Raw genomic sequence first — 25,123 nt, 5'->3', positions numbered from 1 at the left:
GTTTTCTCTCTCCCTCCTTTCTTAAAAAGTGGGATAACATTAGCTACCCTCCAGTCATCAGGAACTGATCCTGAATCTATAGAAGATTGGAAAATAATTACCAATGCATCCACGATTTCCAGAGCCACCTCCTTAGGCACTTGAGAGGGAATAACTTGCAGGTCTTGCGGCAAACAGCAAAGGAATAGGCCTGATGCTTTCAGTTTATTAGGAGTTCATACAAACTGATGGACCAAGTTGCTTCCTTCTCTGAAGCATCAATTTGTTAATTCCATGACAAATCATATTCTGTTATTATTTTCGGATCTCATACTGAGTGCAACATAGAAACGGACTCTTGGGACATCACCTCTATGGTGACCATCATACCTATCAATACCAATCCCACTTTTCTGAATTAATTCCATACTCCTCTATACCTTGCTCATTCAGATACCAAACAAGATGCTTCTTAAATGTTTTTATTGTTTTTGCCTCCATCACATCTTCTGGCAGCTCATTACAAATACCAACTACTCTTTGTGTGAATAATTCACCACATAGGTAAACCTTGTTCCTCTCCTGTTAAACTTGTGCTCTCTAAATGTAGACAAGTCTACTAAGAGAAACAGATGTTGTCTATCTACCCTATCTCTGCTTCTCATAATTTCATACATCTCAGCCTCCTTCATGCTAGGAAAAGGAATCCCTGCCTACTCAATATCTCCTGAAAGCTCATGCACTTTATTCCAAGCAACATATTCTTGTGAATCTTTTCTGCACCCACTGTATCCTAATCATGTACTTCCACCAGTGTGGTGACCAGAATACTTCATGCAGCCTAACCAACATTTCATACGGCTGTAACATGACGTCCCAATTCTTGTAATCAATGGTTCCGTTGATGAAGGCAATTTTGCGCGTACCATAAAACTTCCTCACCACCCTGTCTACCTCTGTTCCAATTCTCAGGGAACGGCTGTATGCACTTTTTCCTCAAGGTGATCTCAGACATCATCTTGCCTTCATATTTTTTTTTACTCATTGTTGCTTGGTGGTCTAATAAGTCAATCACTAAAACAACAATCCAGAGGCTGCAAAATAATCTGATATAATCAATCCAGGGAGTGTGAGTTCAAATCCACAATGATCATCAGAGAAATGAAGATCATTTTAAAAAAAAATGAAAATTATTAAAAATTTAGAAATAACAGCCCTAAATCTCTTGTCTTGATTAAAAATTATAAACAGTTAAATAATATTTTATAAGGAGTAACACATCTTCTGGCTCATTTGAGGATTCCTATGCAGATTTGGACAGTTCTTAAATTGTTTTCTGAAATGGCATAATAATGCACCAATACCGAGCACCACAGGAACAAAGCAACAAATTATGTCATAGCCAAGACCCACCCAATCCAAATCACCCTGACATATTCTCCTTCGTCCCTTTCAAAAACTGGTGGAAGAACTGGGCAACACACATCAAAGTTGCTGGTGAACGCAGCAGGCCAGGCAACATCTCTAGGAAGAGGTACAGTCGACATTTCGGGCCGAGACCCTTCGTCAGGACTAACTGAAGGAAGAGCTAGGAGGAGATTTGAAAGTGGGAGGGGGAGGGGGAGACCCAAAATGATAGGAGAAGACAGGAGGGGGAGGGATGGAGCCAAGAGCTGGACAGGTGATTGGCAAAAGGGATATGAGAGGATCATGGGACAGCAGGCCCAGGGAGAAGGAAAAGGGGGAGGGGGGAAAAACCCAGAGGATGGGCAAGGGGTATATTCAGAGGGACAGAGGGAGAAAAAGGAGAGAGAGAGAAAGAATGTGTGTATATAAATAAATAACGGATGGGGTACGAGGAGGAGGTGGGGCATTAGCGGAAGTAAGAGAAGTCAACGTTCATGCCATCAGGTTGGAGGTTACCCAGACGGAATATAAGGTGCACACACTCTTTTTCTCTCTCTCCTTTTTCTCCCTCTGTCCTCTCACTGAGATCTTTGGGCACAGAGCTCGGAAAAAGCAACGCAATGGACTTTTAGCATTGTAAACCAGCGAGTTTTGCTGAACACCTACGCTCTGTCTACCAGAGAAAGCCTCCTGTCCCATGATCCTCTCATATCCCTTTTGCCAATCACCTGTCCAGCTCTTGGCTTCATCCCTCCCCCTCCTGTCTTCTCCTATCATTTTGGATCTCCCCCTCCCCCTCCCACTTTCAAATCTCTTCCTAGCTCTTCCTTCAGTTAGTCCTGACGAAGGGTCTCGGCCCGAAATGTCGACTGTACCTCTTCCTAGAGATGCTGCCTGGCCTGCTGCGTTCACCAGCAACTTTGATGTGTGTGGCTTGAATTTCCAGCATCTGCAGAATTCCTCGTGTTTGCGTGGAAGAATTGGGACTGCTTTGATGTAGGACAGACAAGTAAAAGCCCAACCCTGTTAGATGTACAGAATAATTTGTTGAATCATAGAAATTTACTGCTGGGAAGGAGATTACTTGGCCCATAGTACATGGGCTAGCTATATTTAGTTCAGCATCACCTCTTTCTATCTGTAAGCTCATAGGTTTCTTTCCAACTCCCCTTTAAGATTATTTTCAGTATGGAATCAGCTTTCAGTATCTTCTCAAGTGGAATGCTCCAGATCCTGAAGGCACTCTGTGCTCAAATCCAGATATTTTCCCAAAGTTTTTGCATTATTTATTAAGCTACTCCTCAGAGGGATTTTCTCTTTTTTTCCAAAACCTTTCAGCCAGAAGATCCCTTTTGATTTTGGGCGACATGGTAGTGTAGCAGTTAGAGTGACGCTTTTACAGCTCAGGAAGTCAGAGTACAGAGTTCACTTCCAGCGTCATCTGTGAGGAGTCTGCATGTCTTCCCCATGCGTGGGTTCTCTCCAGGTGCTCTGGTTTCCTCCCACAGTCCAAAGACATACTGGTTAGTAGATTAATTGGCCATTGTAAATTATCCTGTGATTAGGCAAGGGATAAATCGGGGGTTGCTGGGCAGTGTGGCTCAAAGGGCCAGAAGGGCCTATTCTGCGCTGCACCTGAATAAGTAAACACAATTGTTTCTTTCAACCTTTTTCTCAACTAATCATATGAAAAGCAAAAGGTTCAGCATGTGACGTAAAACTGATTGAGCCTGGCTTAGAAAATACTGTCAGTGAAGATGAGAATGTGAATCTTGGGGAAGAGCAAAGTGTACACAAGACTCGTTGTTTACTAATTTGGTAAGTGGCTTGAACCTAATTAGGGAGAACCAGCATGGCAGGACGTCTTACCAACTTGAGTGAGTTTTTTGACAAAGTGACGAGGGAGATTGATGAGGGTAGGGCAGTGGATGTTGTCTACATGGATTTTAGTAAGTTGTTTGATGAAGTCCCTTATGGGAGGCTGACCCAGAAAGTTAAGATGCATGATTTCCCCTGCAAATTGTCTGTTTGGATTCACAATTGGCTTGCACATAGAATGCAGAAGGTAGTGATTCAAAGGACTTTTTCAAGCTGGAGGTCTGTAATTAGTGGATTTCAGCAGGGATCTGTGCTGGGACGTCTGCTGTTTGTAATGTATATAAATGACCTGGATGACAATGTAGATGCGTCATTTAGTAAATTTGCAAATGAAACCAAGATTGTTGAAGTTGTGTATAGCCTAGAAGACTGGTAAAGAATACAACACAATATAGATCAGTTGCAGATATGGACAGAGAAATGGCAGATGGAGTTTAACCCAGATAAATGTGAGGTGTTGCACCTCGGTGGGGCAAATGCAAGGAGACAGTATACTGTTAAGGACTGAGCAGAGAGGTCTTGGGATCCGAGTTCATAGCTCCTTGAAAGTTGCTACACAGGTAGATAGGTGGTTAAGAAGGCTTATGGAATGTTTGCTTTTATTAGTAGAGGCATTGAATTCAAAGGTCAGAAGGTTATGTTGCAACTTCATAAAATTCTGGTTAGGCCACATCTGGCGTACTGCATACAGTTCTGGTCGCTCCACTATAGAAAAGACATTGAAGCTTTGGAGAAGGTGCAGAAGGAGTTTACGAGGATACTGCTTGCTTTAGAGGGCATGTCCTATCATAAGAGGCTGGAGAAACTTAAGCTGTTTTCTCTGGAGCATTGGAGGCTGGGTGGAGATCTGATTACAAGATTATGAGAGACTTAGATAGAGTGGACAGAAAGTATCTGTTTCCCAGGGTTGAAATGTCTAATACCAGAGGGCATGTATTCAAGGTGAGAGGCAGTAAGTTCAAGGGGGATGTGAAAGGTAGGATTTTACTCAGAGAGTCGTGGATGGCTGGAACACACTGCCTGGTCTGGTAATAGAGGCTAATACATTAGAGGCTTTTAAGAGATGTTTGGATAGGGACATGGATGTAAGATACATAGATAGATAGATACTTTATTAATCCCAAAGGAAATTACAGTGTCACAGTAGCATTACAAGTGCACAGATATACAACATTAGAAGAGAAGTAAGAAGAATAAATAAAAAATGTTACCTTAAGCAGGAGGGACTCATCACCTCCCCGGCTACAGGTTGACTCGTTAAAGAACATTATGGCCAAGGGTAAGAATGACCTCATATAGCGCGCTTTGGAGCAGGTCAGTTGTCTTAGTCTGTTATTGAAAGTGCTCCTCTGTTCAGCCAAGGTGGCAAGCAGAGGGTGAGAAATATTGTCCAGAATTGCGAGGATTTTCTGTAGGGTCATTTGTTCTACCACAGTCTTCAGTGTGTCCAGTTTGACTCCTATAACAAAACCAGCCTTTCTAATCAGTTTATTGAGCCTGTCAGCATCACCCGTGTTGATACCATTGCCCCAGCACACCACCGCGTAGAAAATTGTACTGGCGGCAACAAACTGGTAGAACATGTAAGGAAGATGGCGGGATATGGACACGGTGTAGGTAGGAGGGATTAGTGTTTGGACGTTTTTGAGTTGCTTTTTATCTCACTCTGCAGAACATTGTAGGCTGAATGGTCTGTTCGTGTGCTGTACTCTGCTATGTTCTATGTTCTTCTAACACAGATGTAACTGGATGCTCTAAGTGATCATTGCTTTGCAGTGTGGAGTCTGTTCAAATGCTCAGAACATGAAACACAGTAAGTTATAGCAAGCATGGACCTACTAATGTCAGCCCAATGTTGTATAGCAGATAACTGTCATATCAAAGCTGAAGGCCTTGGAGTTGATCCAAAGAAAATCAGAGCAAATTTTGTGAGCTGCTGGAGGAACTCACCTGGCCAGACAGCATCTATGGAGGGAAGTGAACAGTTGATATTTTCGAGTGAAGGAATAATGGGGAGATGCGTGGTAAGAGCTGGTAAGCGACTTGTGGATCCAGGTAAGGAGGGATGATTGGCAGATGGAGTAAGGCGGGAAAGGGAAGGGTGGAGAGTGTGATAGAGTTTGGGAAGTGGTTGGTGAGGACAACATTCAGATTATGATATCTCATAAGGAAGGAAGATGAAGAGGAAGTAATTGATGGAGGCAAGGTGAGCAGATGAATGCCTGGCTGAGAGACTGGTGTAGGGGGCAGGGCTTCAGATTCTTGGATAATTGGGATCTCTTCTGGGGGAAGTATGACCTGTTCAAAAAGGACAGGTTACACCTGAACCTGAAGGGGACCAATATCCTGGCGGGAAAGTTTAATAGAGCTGTTAGGGAGGGTTTAAACTAATTTGGCAGGGGGATGGGAACCGGAATGATAGAGTGGAGGAAGGGGAAAACAGAAATAAATCTAAGATAGTGAGCAGTAAAGATGTCAGGAAAGACAGGCAGGTGATGGGGCAAATGTGTAACCATTGGGATGAGTTGCAATGCAATAAAGTTGCAGTGAAATCAAAGCAAAAAGTATCAAATACTGGTCTTAAGGTGTTTACTTAAATGCATGCAGCATAAGAAATAAGGTGGATGATCTTGTTGTACAGCTACAGATTGGCAGGTATGATATTGTGGCCATCACTGAGACGTGGCTAAAGGATGCATGTCTCTGGGAGCTGAACGTCCAAGGATACATGGTGTATCGGAAGGATAGGAAGGTAGGCAGAGGGGGAGGCGTGGCTTTATTGGTAAGAAATGATATTAAATCATTAGAAAGAGGTGATGTAGGATCGGAAGGTGCAGAATCTTTATGGGTTGAGCTAAGGAATAGCAGGGGTAAAAGGACCCTGATGGCAGTTATTTATAGGCCTCCAAACAGCTGCAGGGATGTGGACTACAAATTACAACTGGAAATAGAAAAGGCTTGTCAGAAGGGCAGTGTTATGATAATTGTGGGGGATTTTAACATGCGAGTAGATTGGAAAAATCAGGTCGGCACTGGATCTCAAGAGAGAGAATTTGTAGAATGTCTGCGAGATGGCTTTTTAGTACAGCTTGTTGTTGAGCCCACTAGGGGATCGGCTGTACTGGATTGGGTATTGTATAATGAACCGGAGGTGATTGGAGAGATTGAGGTGAAAGAACCCTTAGGAGGCAGTGATCATAACATGATTGAGTTCACTGTGAAATTAGAAAAAGAGAAGCCGAAATCTGATGTGTCGGTGTTTCAGTGGAGTAAAGGAAACTACAGTGTCATGAGAGAGGAACTGGCCAAAGTTGACTGGAAAGAGACACTGGCGGGAAAGACGGCAGAGCAGCAGTGGCTGGAGTTTATGCGAGAAATGAGGAATGTGCAAGACAGGTATATTCCAAAAAAGAAGAAATTTTCGAGTGGAAAAAGGATGCAACCGTGGTTGACAAGAGAAGTCAAAGCCAAAGTTAAAGCTAAGGAGAGGGCATACAAGGAAGCAAAAGTTAGTGGGAAGACAGAGGATTGGGAATTCTTTAAAACCTTACAAAAGGAAACCAAGAAGGTCATTAAGAGAGAAAAGATTAACTATGAAAGGAAACTAGCAAATAATATCAAAGAGGATACTAAAAGCTTTTTCAAGTATATAAAGAGTAAAAGACAGGTGAGGGTAGATATAGGACCGATAGAAAATGATACTGGAGAAATTGTAATGGGAGATGAGGAGATGGCAGAGGAACTGAACAAGTATTTTGCATGAGTCTTCACTGAGGAAGACAGCAGTATACCGGACACTCAAGGGTGGCAGGGAAGAGAAGTGTGCGCAGTCACAATTACGACAGAGAAAGTACTCAGGAAGCTGAATAGGCTAAAGGTCGATAAACCTCCTGGACCAGATGGAATGCACCCTCGCGTTCTGAAGGAAGTAGCTGTGGAGATTGCGGAGGCATTAGCGATGATCTTTCAAAAGTCGATAGATTCTGGCATGGTTCCGGAAGACTGGAAGATTGCAAATGTCACTCCACTATTTAAGAAGGGGGCAAGGAAGCAAAAAGGAAATTATAGACCTGTTAGCTTGACGTCGGTGGTTGGGAAGTTGTTGGGGTCGATTGTCAAGGATGAGGTTACAGAGTACCTGGAGGCATATGACAAGATAGGCAGAACTCAGCATGGATTCCTTAAAGGAAAATCCTGCCTGACAAACCTATTACAATTTTTTGAGGAAATTACTAGTAGGCTAGACAAGAGAGATGCAGTGGGTGTTGTATATTTGGATTTTCAGAAGGCCTTTGACAAGGTGCCACACATGAGGCTGCTTAACAAGATAAGAGCCCATGGAATTACAGGAAAGTTAAATACGTGGATAGAGCGTTGGCTGATTGGCAGGAAACAGAGAGTGGGAATAAAGGGATCCTATTCTGGTTGGCTGCCGGTTACCAGTGGTGCTCAACAGGGATCAGTGTTGGGGCCGCTTCTTTTTACATTGTACATCAACGATTTGGATTATGGAATAGATGGCTTTGTGGCTAAGTTTGCTGACGATACGAAGATAGGTGGAGGGGCCAGTAGTGCTGAGGAAACGGAGAGTCTGCAGAGAAACTTGGATAGATTGGAAGAATGGGCAGAGAAGTGGCAAATGAAGTACAATGTTGGAAAGTGTATGGTTATGCACTTTGGCAGAAAAAATAAACGGGCAGACTATTATTTAAATGGGGAAAGAATTCAAAGTTCTGAGATGCAACGGGACTTGGGAGTCCTCGTACAGGATTCCCTTAAAGTTAACCTCCAGGTTGAGTCGGTAGTGAAGAAGGCGAATGCAATGTTGGCATTCATTTCTAGAGGAATAGAGTATAGGAGCAGGGATGTGTTGTTGAGGCTCTATAAGGCGCTGGTGAGACCTCACTTGGAGTACTGTGGGCAGTTTTGGTCTCCTTATTTAAGAAAGGATGTGCTGACGTTGGAGAGGGTACAGAGAAGATTCACTAGAATGATTCTGGGAATGATTCTGGGAATGAGAGGGTTAACATATGAGGAACGTTTGTCCACTCTTGGACTGTATTCCTTGGAATTTAGAAGAATGAGGGGAGACCTCATAGAAACATTTCGAATGTTAAAAGGCATGGACAGAGTGGATGTGGCAAAGTTGTTTCCCATGATGGAGGAGTCTAGTACGAGAGGGCATGACATCAGGATCAAAGGGCGCCCTTTCAGAACAGAAATGCAAAAAAATTTTTTTAGGCAGAGGGTGGTGAATCTATGGAATTTGTTGCCACGGGCAGCAGTGGAGGCCAAGTCATTGGGTGTATTTAAGGCAGAGATTGGTAGGTATCTGAGTAGCCAGGGCATCAAAGGTTATGGTGAGAAGGCGGGGCAGTGGGACTAAATAGGATAAAATGGATCAGCTCATGATAAAATGGCGGAGCAGACTCGATGGGCCAAATGGCCTACTTCTGCTCCTTTGTCTTATGGTCTTATGGGGACAGCAGGGGAAGAGGATGCCATGGGGAGTGCTGGGTAGTGGGTGTTAGGGCATATTCTGGACTTAGGGTGTATAGTAAAATATTAACTACAGCACCTAACGTCACCAACCAACCTTTAGACCTGAGCGTGGACTGTAGATTAAATTTAAAGTGCAGCTCTGGACAATAGCACAATAGTGCTGTGAACAGCAGTTAATTGAAGAACCAGATGATGCTGATTAAACATTCATTTTGGGTGTCTGGAGTGTGGGTGTGAAGAAGGAGGTGTGAAAGTTGTATTTAATTCAAAGGAAGCATACAACTTGCCCCAGCACACCAGCACATAGAAAATTGTACTGGCGACAAGAAACTGGTAGAGCATGTATGGAAGGTGGAGGGATATGGATATACATCGTAAATAAATAATTGTCCTTTCATCTTTAGCATATAAAATGTCATATTGGGTCAAACAGGCCACTTTCTCCAAAAAACGTTTCACTATGAAACCTGCTGCTTGCTTTTGTTGAATAAAACACTTCTGTATCTACTAGATTCATTCTCTCTCTCTCCAGTGACTTTGTTCACACTACAATATTTGGGGGCTTCATCTGGGATACGTTTGTGACCTATCGTGTGGCCAGCGATCTTAGCGGTCCAAGTGGGTGAGTATTTTTTAAACTCGCACTCACACTCGGACCTGTTCAGGTTCGTGGCTACGAGATTGCTCGGTATCATGACCATGGCAGGGAGCTGAACTGGTAAGTATAAAAGCAGTGTGGTATGTGTGCATGCATGTGTGTTTATGTAAGAGACTAAACTTTGTGTGTTAACTTAGTGAGACCGGTGAACAGTTGCAAAGGATAGTTTTGGAAGGTTTGGGATGCTACTGGAGGTGTGTATACATGTTCCAGGAATTGTATTTTGGTAGACGCATTTGCGAGTTTGTTTGTGTATTTTAAGAATGTATCTGTAACCTTGATGTAACAGTTTTAAATGCAAAGGGATACAAAAGGCATTATGAGTTCAGATGTACATAAGTGGCAGATTGCAGAGTACATACTCTGCAGTTTTAAGTATGTACTGTTTAATTTTTATCCATCACTTATATTTTGCACAGTGTGGAGCTACTTGAGGGAGAGGTTATTGAGGACATATTGAGGTCGGGCAATGTCATGTCGAGGACCCTGATGACCTGAGCCACCCCTTGACCTTGATGTTCATAAGACCTTCACTCCTGGGGAGAAGCAGGACTTTTTGTCAGAGTTGTTCTCACTTAAAGTCGCATGTTGGAATTTAGAATTCTGGCGCAAGCTCGAGGAAATGATTGAAAGTCACCAGATGCACCCCAAAGATATACACCTACTGGTAAAGGCAAAGTGCCTGAGGAATATGTGGGACTGTATGGCACAGGGGGTGCAGGATGGTACATAGACAACTTCTGGGAATGCCAGCAATGAAGAGAGATATCGCTTCTTTAACGGAGGAAGTGAGGCAGTGACTGGGGGCAGGTGAGAGTAACTGGGGAATGGTAATGTCAGTGATTCAGAGAGCTGATGAGCCTGCCGCAGATTATGCAGAATGTAAATACTGAACATACGAGGAATATTCAGGGATGGATAACCCAGTCTTCCTGAAAATGCTGAAGGAAAGCCTGATCTCAGCCCACCAGGAGGTTTTAGATTTGTAGGTAACAGTGGGATTAACCTACTCCACAACAGTATCATGGGTCAGAAAGATAGATCAGAAGAGGGGGAAGAGAAGTTGTAAAGTGGCTGCAGTGAATGCAGCTGCCGTGATGTCACAGAGAACTTGCTTTGTGTGCCAGCAGCTGGGACACGTAGCAAGGAACTGTGGGAGGGTAAAAGAGATGATTTGTGTTTTTTGTGTTAAGCTGTGGCCATGGCTGAAGGCAGTGCTCTTAAAAAATGAGGTAGGTGTGAAAATCACTCACCAAAACAGGCAGAATCCACAGCAGCACCATCTTTCCAATTTAAATGCTGACCAGATTATAGAGATAGTGAGATCAGACAAACAGCTGACAGCAGCCTCTATTGCCAGTGGTGGTCATACACAGATATACACAAGAGGTTTATTTGGGGGCCAGCAATGTGAAGTGTTAGTCAGTATCGATAACTGATCGACCATTGCCCATGACTGGCGAGGTGATTTACATTACCAGTGCAGGAGGTGAAACAATAAGGGTGGAGAGAAGTCAGCCCCAGGTACTTGAGACTGAGGGAGCACAGCTTCCTGTAGATTTTTGGGTGTGCCCAGACAATGAAGGTACTATCCTGGAGATAGACACACTGAGTAAGGCAGGTGCTATCATTGACTCAGGAAAAGGAGAACTAACATGGACAAGACAGGGACAGTGAACATGTGTGACCCACAGAAAGACAGCAGCCCCAAGCAGGGAGGAGAGACAGGGCGATGTGTGGGAGTCATGTCAGGAGGTCCCAAGGGGAGGGATGGAACACAGTCAGGAGCTGTTAGAAGTAGTGCAGCTCCCTGAGGAGGTAGCAGTGATTAAAGTAAAGGCTCACCAGAAAGGAGATAGTAAGGAGCAGAAAGGGAACGAGTGGGCAGACATCAGTGTGAGGAGGGCAGCAGAAGGACAAGAAGAAACTACAACTGCCCATTTAGTAAGATTGCAAGGAGATGTGAAGGACCTTTGTAACCAACTTGAAGATCAAGCAAACCAGCAGCAGCACGCTGTTGATCAGAGCGAGCCAGAAGGAAAGGAAATAGTCCTCCCACAGCCAGGTGACCAGGTCAAGCCTGAAAAGGCAGGGTTTACTCTCAGATGGAGAGGACTGTCCAAATGACACTTGTGTCTGTATGCAGACTTGGCATGGTAGCCAGTGGAAACACTGGTCTCATGTGAAAGCGTTTGACTCACCTTCTTGTCATCCCCACAGACTGAGCGGGAGATCAAGTGCACAGAGGAACAGTGTCATTGCAGAGAACCTGGCTGCACCAGACCTACCACAGCTGATGGAAGCAGAACCACGGCAATCCTGAGGTCAGAGGGCACCGAGAGAGCGTGACAGCAAGCCATGCATGCCATGTTAAAGCATAACGGTAATGGTACTTTGTAGTGAAGGCTGGTTGCTGAAGGCAGACGATTAGTTTTGCAGCAAAGAATAGAAAAAATGTTAGGGGAATAGATGGCAAGGGATCTGAGTTCCAACAGAGGCATCAGGTTCCACAACTTTGATGACATGGCAGACTGAGAAAGAGAAACTGCACACGGCATCTGAAGGCAGTCAGCCTGGCCTGAATGGGGAGAGAATACAAATGAGCTGGGCCCTGTCAGTGGTTCGGCCAGCAATCAACGGGACAGCCCAAAAGGGCGTGCCACCGGGGTGAGGTCCTTGCAATCATTCAGATAAGACCCCGCCTGCATATCGATCAGAGGCCTGTGAGCCTGGTACAGTTAACTTGCCGGTGCCCCTGGGAAGAGAGTAACCATTGGTAGCCACTGCAGAATTTTAGCTTTCAGAGACCGAAAGTGTGAAGATAGAGAATGTTATTAAACTGCGATCAGCCAGCAAGGAAGGAAGCAACAACATATGAATGACAAAGCTGCATTTTACAGACTGTTGGCCAAATTTCTTGGAACAATCTCTCTGCTCAGTGTCTTGCAGGTAGTCATTAGTGACGATAGCATTGGTGTAGATGCACAAAGAGTAATGGGGAAGGGTTTCAAAGCAGAGCATTTCTGCTGCCCTACTTGAGTAAATTCTCCTTAATGCTGGCTTTTCAAATGGTTCAAAAGGTTCCATTTATTATCAGAGAATGTGTACAATATTCAATCTGAAATACTTGCCTTCGCAGACACTATGAAAAACAGAAGAAACCCAAAATAATGAGTGACAGAAAAACGATGGAATCGGAAAGCCCCCTCTCCCATGCAAGCAGTAGCAAGCATCAATGCAACCTCACCCCTCCCAATGCCCGTTTCAGCAAAAAGCGTCAGCGCCCACCACCTACCCAGCAACAGCAAAGCACCCAAAGAGAGACCATGACCTGCAGTCAATAAAAACTATTGTTTACTTGACAGTTTGACAGGCTCCCTCTCTCACCAACAAGGGACAGAGGGATATCACCCATTTTCACAGTGAAAGGAGAGACTGACAGTTGCTGTTATGATATTACAGTCTGCCGCGTCACTTTTCCATTCATCCACCACAGCGAAATCCTAATGTTCCATCTCCTGTGATCCCTCATCGGCAACACCGGCCTGAAATCGGTCGTGACAGGGCCACACCCCGGAGGCACCATCTTCCAAGCCGCGCCTGGAGAATTTTGGAAAGCAGTCGGCCGACAAGCTCCAGGAACAGGAACTCATCTGCCCTGAAAAAATGGCAGTTTGAATGTCATTTGCAGATGGGGACCTCGATAGAACCCCAACCACCTTGAAAAGGAAAAAAAAGACATTAAAAAGAGGAATTAAGCTTTTTTCTGCAGGTGAGCTCAAAGAGGCAGCCACTTGGTGCCAACTTAACCCTGCCGGCAAATTTACCTTTGTCCAGGAGGGCCAAGAGGAGGGATTGTTAGGGCATATTCTGGATTTAGGATGTATAGCAAATATTAACTAGAGCAGTGGTCCCCAACCACTGGGCCGCAAAGCATGTGCTACTGGGCCGCGAGGAATGATATGATACAATATGAGTCAGCTGCACCTTTCCTCATTCCCTGTCATGCACTGTTGAACTTGAACACCCTCCTCCCCCGTCGGCCGGTCCACAAGAATATCATCAATATTAAACCGGTCCGCGGTGCAAAAAAGGTTAGGGACCCCTGAACTAGAGCATCTAACTTCAGCAACCAGTCTTTAGTCCTGACATAGATTGTAGATTGAATTTAAAATGCAGCTCTGGACAATTGGCTCTGAGTGCTGTGAACAGCAGTTAATTGAAAACCAGATAATGCTTATTAAACATTCATTTTGGGTGTCTGGAAGTGTGGGTGTGAAGAAGGAGGCGTGAAAGTTATATATAATTTGAAGGAAGCATTGTAGATACATTATAACTATAGAATTATCCCTGAATCTTTAGCATATAAAATGTCATGTAATGTTGGGTTAAACAGCCCTCTTCCTGCTCCTTTTAGTTGAATAAATCAGTTTTGTATCTATTAGCTTCAGTCTCGCTCTTTCTCTCTCTCTCTCTCTCTCTCTCTCTCTCTCTCTCTCTCTCTCTCTCTCCAGTGACTTTCTTCACACTACAACAATAGGCAGATTGAGTAGATGGCAGAGATGTAATAAACTGGGTGATAGACCGGAGGGTGTTGGTGATAAAGTGTGTGTATGTGTGTGTGTGTATGCGTGTGTGTGTGTGTGTGTGTGTGTGTGTGTGTGTGTGTGTGTGTGTGTGTGTGTGTATGTGTGTGTTTCAGAGAGAGAGAGGATCTGGTGAGATCAGAATGAGAAAGATGGGGACAGGTAGGGAGTGAATTAGCTAAATCTGAAAAATTCCATGTTCATATAATTGGGTTGTGAACTATCAGGCAAAAAAACGATGTACTGTTGTTTTCAATTCCACAACACCTTATCTCACAATTTCTTTTCTCTCCCCCACCCACTCCAGCAGCTTATTTTTGCTTTGAATTCCGATTGTCCCCAGTCTCGTGACAGCAAGGAAAACTGGGGTTAAAAAATAGTGGGAAAGCAGATGCACAAAGATAGGATGGCCCGAAGAAGCAATAAGAATAAAAATTGTCATTCATTTCATGATATACCATTTGCATTGTATTATCGAAACTGCTGTTGTAGTGAATAGGACTTATTAGCCTTGTGGTAAGTTTGGTGTAATCATTTTTGTGTTTAGAATATGCAATGAAATGTGCTCAGTGTTATGAGGACAATTATGCTGAAGCAACAATTGCTGGATGTGAGACCGAATGTGTATGAGGTCTATATGGACAAGTGTTCCATCGGAGATAACAGTGCCTGGAGTGGACACTTCAGAAATGTAAACACAACTCTTAAGGATGAGCTTTATGGGCAGGAAGAGACTAAAAAAATTTGTAAAAGATCAAATTAAAAATACTGTAAAAATATCAATGTAATTAATGAGTTCATTGCTTAATTTTATATACATAAATAGTTCTCATATTAAATCCCTATTGACTAGTTAATAGTTTACTACTTTTAAAAGGGGAATTAGTGTAGTGTATGAAATTGTAAATTTACCTTTAAAAATTAAATGTGCCAAGTGGTAAGACTTTGATGAATTGTTTTACAGGTCGATGTCGTTAATTGCCACTTTATCGTTTTCTGATGGTTACTCAACTTCTGTTAGTTGCTTTAGTAAACACTAATAATAAAGAGCCAATAGATGCCATAACCAGCACTTTTTGCTCCCCTGAGCTATTTTCATGCATCCTGATACATTTTCTTTAATTCCATGGTTTTTCATTTCCTTAATAAACTTCGAGGCATTTTGTTGAATGTCTTTTGAATTTTTTTATATATATAGTCTACTCCAGCTAATACAGGCGAGCAGCGTTCTTTGTCACCTATCAAGGATGCATTAAATTTATGAATTCATTGGCTCCCTTTTAACCCATATCTTTTCATTTTGAAGTTTACTGTAAATTCCCGATAATGACAGCTACTAACTCACCTAATTGTGATGTTAGGCTGATTTCCCAGTTTATATCTTTCCCTTTTAATGAATAGTGCTATAACCTGACAAACCGAGTTAAGGAACTGGAGCTGGAGCTGGATGAACTTCGGATCATTCGGGAGGCACAGGCAGAAATAAACAGGAGTTACAGAGAGTCACCCCTAAGAGTCAGGAGACAGGTAGCTGGGTGACTGTCAGGAGAGGGAAGAGGAATAGACAGAATGAGCGGAGCACCCCTGTGGCTGTTCCCACCAATAATAAGTACATAATTTTGGATACTGTTGACGGGGACGACCTACCAGGGATGAGTTGCAGTGGTTGCAACTCTGGCACTGAGACTGGACCCTCAGCTCAGAAGGGAAGGAGGGAAAAGAGGAGAGCAGTAGTGATAGGGGATTCGATAGTTAGGGGGACAGATAAGAGGTTCTGTGGAGGAGACCGAGAATCCCGGATGGTCTGTTGCCTCCCTGGTGCCAAGGTCCGCGATATCTCGGATCGAGTTCTCAGTATTCTCAAGAGGCAGGGTGAGCAGCCAGATGTTGTGGTCCATGTAGGGACCAATGACATGGGTAGGAAGAGTGAGGAGGTCCTGAAAGGTGAGTTCAGGGAGTTAGGCACCAAGTTAAAGGACAGGACATCCAGGATAGCAATCTCAGGATTGCTGCCAGTGCCACATGCAGGCGGGTTAGTAAGATAGCGCAGCTCAACACCTGGCTGAAGACATGGTGCAGGAGGGAGGGCTTCAGATTTATAGGTAATTGGGCAGTTTTCCAGGGAAGGTGGGACCTGTTCCAGTGGGACGGTTTACATCTGAACTGGAGGGGGACAAATATTCTTGCAGGTAGGTTTGCTAGAGGGGCTCCAGTGGATTTAAACTAGATACAAGGGGGGAGGGGAACCAGAGTGTAGGAACAGATGTAGGGGAGAAGGAAGAAAAGGAGATAGTAAAGTTGTTAGTGATAAACAGAGAGTAAGAAGTGAAAAATTTCTTAAATGCATTTATTTTAATGCTAGGAGCATTGTAAGAAAGGTGGATGAGCTTAGAGCATGGATTGATACCTGGAAGTATGATGTTGTAGCTATTAGTGAAACATAGTTGCAGGAGGAGTGTGATTGGCAACAAAATATTCCTGGATTTCATTGCTTCAGGTGTGATAGAATCAGAGGGACAAGAGGGGGAGGTGTTGCATTGCTTGTCAGAGAAAATATTACAATGATGCTCTGGCAGTTTAGATCAGAGGGTTCGTCTAGGGAGGCTATTTGGGTGGAATTGAGGAATAGGAAAGGTGTAGTAACATGTATAAGGGTGTATTATAGACCACCTAATGGGGAGCGAGAATTGGAGGAGCAAATTTGTAAGGAGATAGCAGATATTTGTAGTAAGCACAAGGTTGTGATTGTGGGAGATTTTAATTTTCCACACATAGACTGGGAAGCCCATACTGTAAAAGGGCTGGATGGTTTGGAGTTTGTAAAATGTGTGCAGGATAGTTTTTTGCAGCAATACATAGAGGTACCAACAAGAGAAGGGGCAGCGTTGGATCTCCTGTTAGGGAATGAGATAGGTCAGGTGACGGAGGTATGTGTTGGGGAGCACTTTGGGTCCAGTGATCACAATGCCATTAGTTTCAATATAATTATGGAGAAGGATAGGTGTGGACCCAGGGTTGAGATTTTTGATTGGAGAAAGGTTAACTTTAAGGAGATGCAAAAGGATTTAGAAGGAGTAGATTGGGACAAATTGTTTTATGGGAAGGATGTAATAGAGAAATGGAGGTCATTTAAAGGTGAACTTTTGAGGGTACAGAATCTTTATGTTCCTGTTAGGTTGAAAGGAAAGGTTAAAAGTTTGAGAGAGCCATGGTTTTCAAGGGACATTGGAAACTTGGTTCGGAAAAAAAGAGATATCTACAATAAATAAAGGCAGCATGGAGTAAATGAGGTGCTCGAGGAATATAAAGAATGTAAAAAGTATCTTAAAGAAATTAGAAAAGCTAAAAGAAGATACGAGGTTGCTTTGGCAAGTAAGGTGAAAATAAATCCAAAGGGTTTCTACAGTTATATTAATAGCAAAAGGATGGTGAGGGATAAAATTGGTCCCTTAGAGAATCACAGTGGACAGCTATGTGTGGAACCAAAAGAGATGGGGGAGATTTTGAACAATTTCTTTTCTTCGGTATTCACTAAGGAGAAAGATATTGAATTGTGTAAGGTAAGGGAAACAGGTAGGGAAGTTATGGAAACTATGATGATTAAACAAGAGGAAGTATTGGCGCTTTTAAGAAATTAAAGAGTGGATAGGTCTCCAGGTCCTGACAGGATATTCCCTCGGACCTTGAGGGAAGTTAGTGTAGAAATAGCAGGGGCTCTGACAGAAATATTTCAAATGTCATTAGAAACGGGGATGGTGCCGGAGGATTGGCGTATTTCTCATGTTGCTCCATTGTTTATGAAGGGTTCTAAGAGTAAACCTAGCAATTATCGGCCTGTAAGTTTGACTTCAGTGGTGAGCAAATTAATGGAAAGTATTCTTAGAGATGGTATATATAATTATCTGGATAGACAGGATCTGATTAGGAACAGTCAACATGGATATGTGCGTGGAAGGTCATGTTTGAGAAATCTTATTGAATTTTTTGAAGAGGTTACCAGGAAAGTTGACGAGGGTAAAGCGGTGGATGTTGTCTATGTGGACTTCAGTAAGGCCTTTGACAAGGTTCCACACGGAAGGATAGTTAGGAAGGTTCAATCATTAGGTATTAGTATTGAAGTAGTAAAATGGATTCAGCAGTGGCTGGATGGGAGACACCAGAGAGTAGTGGTGGATAACTGTTTGTCAGGTTGGAGGCCGGTGACTAGTGGTGTGCATCAGCGATCTGTACTGGGTCTAACGTTGTTTGTCATATACATTACTGATCTGGATGATGGGGTGGTAAATTGGATTAGTAAGTATGCAGATGATACTAAGATAGGTGGCGTTGTGGATAATGAAGTAGGCTTTCAAAGCTTGCAGAGAGATTTAGGCCAGTTAGAAGAGTGGGTTGAAAGATGGCAGATGGAGTTTAATGCTGATAAGTTTGAGGTGCTACATTTTGGTAGGACTAATCAAAATAGGACATACATGGTTAATGGTAGGGTATTGAAGAATGCAGTAGAACAGAGGGATCTAGGAATAATGGTGCATAATTCCCTGAAGGTGGAATCTCATGTGGATAGGGTGGTGAAGAAAGCTTTTGGTATGCTGGCTGTTATAAATCAGAGCATTGAGTATAGGAGTTGGGATGTAATGTTAAAATTGTACACGACATTGGTAAGACCAAATTTGGAGTATTGTGTACAGTTCTGGTCACCAAATTATAGGAAAGATGTCAACAAAATAGAGAGAGTACAGAGAAGATTTACTAGAATGTTACCTGGGTTTCATTACCTAAGTTACAGAGAAAGGTTGAACAAGTTGGGTCTTTATTCTTTGGAGCGTAGAAGGTTGAGGGGGGACTTGATAGATGTATATAAAATTATGAGGGGGATAGATAGAATTGATGTGGATAGGCTTTTTTCATTGAGAGTGGGGGACATTCAAACAAGAGGACATGAGTTGAGAGTTAGGGGGCAAAAGTTTAGGGGTAACATGAAGGGGAACTTCTTTACTCAGAGAGTGGTAGCTGTGTGGAATGAGCTTCCAGTGGAGGTGGTAGAGGCAGGCTCGATATTGTCATTTAAAGCTAAATTGGGTAGCTATATGGACAGGAAAGGAATGGAGGGTCATGGGCTGAGTGCAGGTCGGTGGGACTAGGTGAGAGTAAGCATTCGGCACGGACTAGGAGGACAGAGATGGCCTGTTTCCGTGCTGTAATTGTTATATGGTTATATGGTTATAACGTGAGCAGCAGTCATCTGGCACTACCCCTGTATCCAACAAGGACTGAAAGATAATCAGCAATGACTCTGTTATAGCCTACTTTGGATTCTTTTAACAAGTTAGAATGCACTCCAACTGGATCAGTTAATAGGCTAGTGTTCATTCATGCTAAATGTCAGTCACATCCCAAACACCTATCCTCATCACTATCATTCAGGTAGTTAGAGTAAAATGATATACAGTGAATGAAGAATGACTCTGTCAGATCTCAAAATTGGATACAACCAGCCTAAATTCTCTCGGCTTTATGTCAGACATAGACATAGAAGCCTCCTATTGATTGCCATTCTCTCATCTGAAATCCACATCCTCCATGTTGACTTCCACCGAGGAGGAGCACTGAGGGGAACAAGGGGATGGTATGTATTTGACACAGTACTACTGATGTGGATTGAGTTGACCAGTCTATGCCTTAGATAAAGAAGGGACAATGGTCAGACTCAGGCTGAAATCATTTACCTCATTCATGTCTAGCTCTCAGTCATGCAATGCCACCAACAATTTTCCTGTACTCCAGATTACAAATTTCAACTGGAATAATCTGGGCTTGGATTTAGAATAGATGTGGAAAAATATATAGTAACAAAAAAGTCAAATGGTGAAGGGCCAGCTGTAATGAAATGAAAATGGGCATGGCCAGGGGTAAATTGGAAGCAATGATTATTTGGCAGAACAATACTTGACAATTTAAAGTGGAGGTATTTCAGCTATGGTGCTGTTGCATTTCTATGAGTGAGCTGGGTACAGACATTAAGGGAAAATATACTAGACAAAGCTAAAACAAAAGAGCAGAAAAGAGTCCATGATAGATGCGTTATTGTTAACATGTGAGAACTACGTTGATTACAGGAGTTTCATAAGGGAGGTAAATGGAAATAATATAAATGAATAAAGAACATGAGAGAACTTGAGCCGGTAGACGGGACAGTATTCAGGGACTCATCTTTGAGTCTGAATGAGTACACCACAGTTGCCATTGACTTCACTGTGTCAATGAGTGTGTGTCATCGAGAACATATGGAACATACCTGAATCAAAAGCCGTGGATGAACCAGGAGTAGTCTGCTGAGGGCTAGATCTGTGGCATTCAAGTCTGTTGACCAGCACTATGCAAGAAGGCCAGGAACAACTTATGGAGGGCTACCTCAAGAGCAAAAGAACCATTATGATCAAGATTAGAGGTGGAATCGGATGCAGGTTTTGCAGGTCATTATATCCTACAAACTGAAACCCAACATCATGAACGGCAGTGATACATCACTCCCAGATGAGTTCAGTGCCTTTTACACATGCTGTGAAAGGGAAAATAGAACTACAGCTATGAGGTTCCCTACAGAACCTGGTGACCCTGTGATTTCTGTCTTGGAGGCTGACGTCACAACGTTTTTCAAAAGGGTGAATCCTTGCAAGGTGATAGGCCCTGATGGTGTACCTGGTAGGGGTCGGAAAACCTGTGCCAACCAACTGGAGGGTGTGTTCAAAGACACTTTCAATCTCAGTCAGAAGTTCCCACCAGCTTTGTGCAACAATCAGTGCCCAAGAAGAGCTGCCTTAATGGCTACTGTCCAGTAGCACTCACATCTATGGTGAGGAAGTGCTTTGAGAGGGTGGATATGGTTAGAATCAACTCCCGTCTAAGCAAGAACCTGCACCCACTGCAATTTGCCTAATGCCAGAATAGAACTACAGAAGATGCGATCTCATTAGCTCCTCACTTGGCCTTAGATCACCTGAGCAATACTATTATTTATGTCATGCTGCTGTTTATTAACTACAACTCAGTGTTTAACACAATCATTTCTAAGGTTCTCATCAAAAAGCTCCAAAGGTCTCGGTACTTCCATCTTCCCTCTGCAACTGGATCCTCAATTTCCTCACTGGAAGACCACAGTCTGTGTGATTCGGAAGCATCATCTCCATGTTGTTGGTGATCAACACTGGTGCACCTTAATAATGTGAGCTTAGCTCACTGCTCTCGTCTCTCTGCACCTGTGACTACGTAGCTCGGCACAGCTCAAATGCCATCTATAAATTTGCTGATGACACAGCTATTGGCAGAATTTCAGATGGTGACAAGAAGGTGTACTGGACAAGATGTACCAGTAAGTTGAGTTACGCCACAGCAACAACCTTGCACTCAACATCAGTAGGACCAAGGAAATGAGTGTAGACTTCAGAAAGGGAAGGATGAGGGAATAAACACTAGGCCTCATTGAGGGATCAGGAGTGGATAGGGTGAGCAGTTTTTGTGAGTTCCTGTGTGGATTTGTCCTAGCCCCAACATATCAATGCAGTTAGAAAGAAGGCACAACAGAGACTATATTTCATTAGGAATTTGAGGAAATTTGGTATATCATCAAAACCACTAAGAAATTTCTACAGATGTACTGGTTGCATCACCATTTGGAATGACAGCTGGAGGCACTGTACAGGATTGAAATAGATTGCACAATGCTGTAAACTCAGCCCCATCATCCAGCCTCCTCAGCATCCAGGACATCTTCAAGGAGTGATGCCTCTTCAAGACGACATCCATCAGTAAGGACCCTCATCATCCAGTACATGCCCTCTTCTCATTGCTACCATCAGGGGGGATTAACAGGGGCCTGAAGACACACACTCAATGATTCAGGAACAGCTTCTACCCCTCTGCTTAGAGCAACCTAGGTCTGTTGGACAGGCATCGAAACTCCTTCGTCTTGACTCCTAGTCAAATCACACTCTCCAACTCCGTCTGTGACCCCGTCTCAAGCATTTTCAGCTTTGCAACACACCAACACAACTCATCCCTCCAATCAGCTTCAACTTCGCTTGCCTCTTCATTGTTTGTACTGATAGTTTACCACAATTATTAATAATGTTTTCAGTTGAATTTCTTGCCTTTTGAACTACCAGTAAATTGTCACTCATCTTTGTTAGCACCATCCTAAACTCAGCAGGTCAGGCAACATCCATGACTCCTTCTATGCTGGAGCCATTCTATTATTCCATGAAGGATTCTGCACGTGTTCAATAATTTCTTCACATCTTGCTGCAGGTGAGTCCTTCCTATTGTTGATCTTCTGAATATTGAATGTGTGCCTCAGTAACAGATAAAAGTGGCGTTAATTTAACTTTGTATGCTGATTGACATTGTCTGCTACCTTCCTTGGAAATCGCCACCCAATCATAACACTGCATACAGTGGTAACCTCAAAGCCGTATCCGGTGAAATTGGAACTGCACAGGTGTGCATGTGTGTTGGACACTATATGTTTGGCATCCAAACATTGGGGTGAGGGGAGGGGGAGGTGCTAGGGGTGGGTGCATTCAGTCGATTGTGAAAGCAAGATTGCAGATCTGGGAAAGTCTATGTTTATAACTTTGTCATTATTGTAAGGAGAAACATAAAGCACTCCTTGTGTTTGTTGCCACTGCACTGTTGCAGAACACATGCAAAATGCTGAAGGGATGCAGCAGATCAGGCAGCATCTATGCAGAGGTCTCTGCCCAAAATGTTGATTATTTATTCCTCTCCACTGATGATGCCAGACCTGCTGTGTTCCTCCAGCATTCTGTGTGTGGTGCTCTGGATTTCTAGCATCTGCGGAATCTCTTGTTTTACTGTTGCACAGTTGTCCTTTGACTTGCATTCATTCCAGCTGCAATACCACACAGAACATTTTTTAACACTCTGATTTTGGAACAAATGAATTTCTAGGCTATTGATGTTCTATTAAAATAATGATTCAAATCCCACCAGCAAATAACAATAGATTACTTAACACCAGGTCACACAATTAATTAAGGCAGCTTTATTATTCTTATTGGAATACAGAAAGATTAACGGACTAGCTATTTATAAAAGCATAATAAAATTGATGACATTTCTATAAGTGTTGCTTCTGTTATTATTCCACAGAGATAGGGAATAATAATATTGTTTTCATCATGTTATGACTCATTTGATTACTCTCTCCACCCAAAAGATGGGCAAAAGTAAAACTGAAGAAATTCACCCAAGATGGGTCCTTTGGGTAAATGACAAACTTTTTAATACATTAATGAAGATAAAGGATCTGGTCACACATATAGTTACAATTACATTGGCTGTGTAATGCTTTGGGATATTATGCATCCCCAAAGCACAACATCTTTATGTTTGAGATAAAGCAGAGTCTTATTAAAACCAGAATACGAATCAGGTTTATTGTCACTGGCTTGAAGTTGAGAAATTTGTTGTTTTGTGGCAGCAGTATAATGTAGACATAACAAAATTACTGTAAGAAATAAATATGTAAATAAATATTGCAAAAGAGGTGTGTTTCATGGGTTCATGCACCATTCTGAAGTCTAATCATAGGGAAGAGGATGTTCCTAAACCTTTGACTGTTGGTCTTCAGGCTCCTCCCCAATGACAAGAATGAGAAGAAGGTACTGTATTTTCTGATTGTACGTGTCCCTAATGATGGATTCTGTCTTTTTGAGGCACAGCCTTTGAAAGATGTCCTCGATGGTGCAGAGGCATGTGCCTTGATGGAGATGGCTGAGCCTACAACTTTCTGACGCCTCTTACCATTCTATGCATTTGGAACTCCTTTCTTTTATCCCTTTGATTGGGTGGTGGAGGCAAAATGGAGATTGTGAGACCCCACCCCAACAACATTGGTTGTTGACTGTATATTACATGCAGTTACAGAGAAATCTTCTGTCTCAGAAATTGTCCAGAGTAACAGGTCCTCAGCAGATGCCATCTCATTGGCTCTTCATTCAACCCTGGAACATCTGGACAGCAAAGATACATACGTCAGGATGCTCTTTATTGACCACAGCTTGGGATTCAATACCATCATCCCCTCAAAACTAATCAATAAGCTTCAAAACCTTGGCCTCTTTCTGCAGTTGGATCCTGGATTTCCTCACTTGTAGACCCCAGTTAGGTTGGATTGGCAAAAAAATCTCCTTCGTGATCTCAATCAGCACAGGTGCTCCACAAGGCTGTGTGCTTAGCCTGCTGTTCCTCTTGCTTTACACTCTTGACCGTGTGAGTAAGCAGAGCTCCAATGCCATATTCAAATTTGCTGATGACAGCACTGTCGTAGGCCAAATCAAAGGAGGTGATGAATCAGCACATAAGAGGAAGATTGAAAATCCAGCCGAGTGGTGCCACGACAGCATGTTCTTCTCCAATGTCAGCAAGACCACGGACTTGATTATCAACTTCAGGAGGAGGAAACAAAAGGTCCATGAGCCAATCCTCATTTGAGAATCAAAGGTGGAGAGTGTCAGCAACTTTAAATTCCTCAGTATTATCTGTTTGGAGGACCTATCCTGGGCCCAGCATGTAAGTGCAATTACGAAGAAAGCACAGCAGTGTCTCTACTTCCTTAGGAGCTTGCAAAGGTTTGGCATGGCATCTAAAGCTTTGTCAAACTTCTATAGATGAGTAGTAGAGAGTATATTGACTGGTTGTTTCACTGCCTGGTACAGAAACACCAATGTCTTTGAACGGAAAATCCCTCAAAAAGTAGTGGATACGTCCCAGTCCATCATGGGTAAAGCCCTCCCTGCCATTGAGCACATCTACATGAAACACTGTTGTAAGAAAGCAACATCCATCAGTAGAAACCCCCACCACCCAGGTCATGCTCTCTTCTCACTGCTGCCATCAGGAAGAAGGTACAGGAGCCTCAGGGCACACACCACAAGCTTCATGAACAGTTATTATCCCTCAACCATCAGGCTCCTGATCTAGAGGGGATAACTTCATTCAACTTCACTTGCCCCATCATTGAACCATTTCCATAATGCATGGACTCACTTCCAAGGACCTTTCATGTCATGTTCTCGATATTTATTGCTTATTT

The 25,123-nt window shown here is 43.1% G+C and overlaps 1 protein-coding gene across 1 annotated transcript in view; it reads left to right on the top strand.

Annotated features, from left to right (window-relative positions):
* The window catches only part of irx5a (iroquois homeobox 5a), a 45,322-nt gene extending 33,658 nt beyond the window's left edge, over window positions 1–11,664 (top strand). Inside the window, exon 4 of the mRNA XM_072279550.1 lies at window positions 11,645–11,664. Within this exon, the coding sequence (XP_072135651.1) occupies window positions 11,645–11,649 (5 nt within the window). The 3' untranslated portion in view covers window positions 11,650–11,664. The remainder of the gene's footprint in view (window positions 1–11,644) is intronic.
* The last annotated feature ends 13,459 nt before the right edge of the window (window positions 11,665–25,123 follow it).

This window comes from Mobula birostris, chromosome 15 (genome assembly GCF_030028105.1).
Source record: "Mobula birostris isolate sMobBir1 chromosome 15, sMobBir1.hap1, whole genome shotgun sequence".
Lineage (NCBI taxonomy): Eukaryota > Metazoa > Chordata > Chondrichthyes > Myliobatiformes > Myliobatidae > Mobula > Mobula birostris.
Note: the sequence above shows the minus strand (reverse complement) of the source record. Positions and strands in the feature narration are given on the sequence as shown.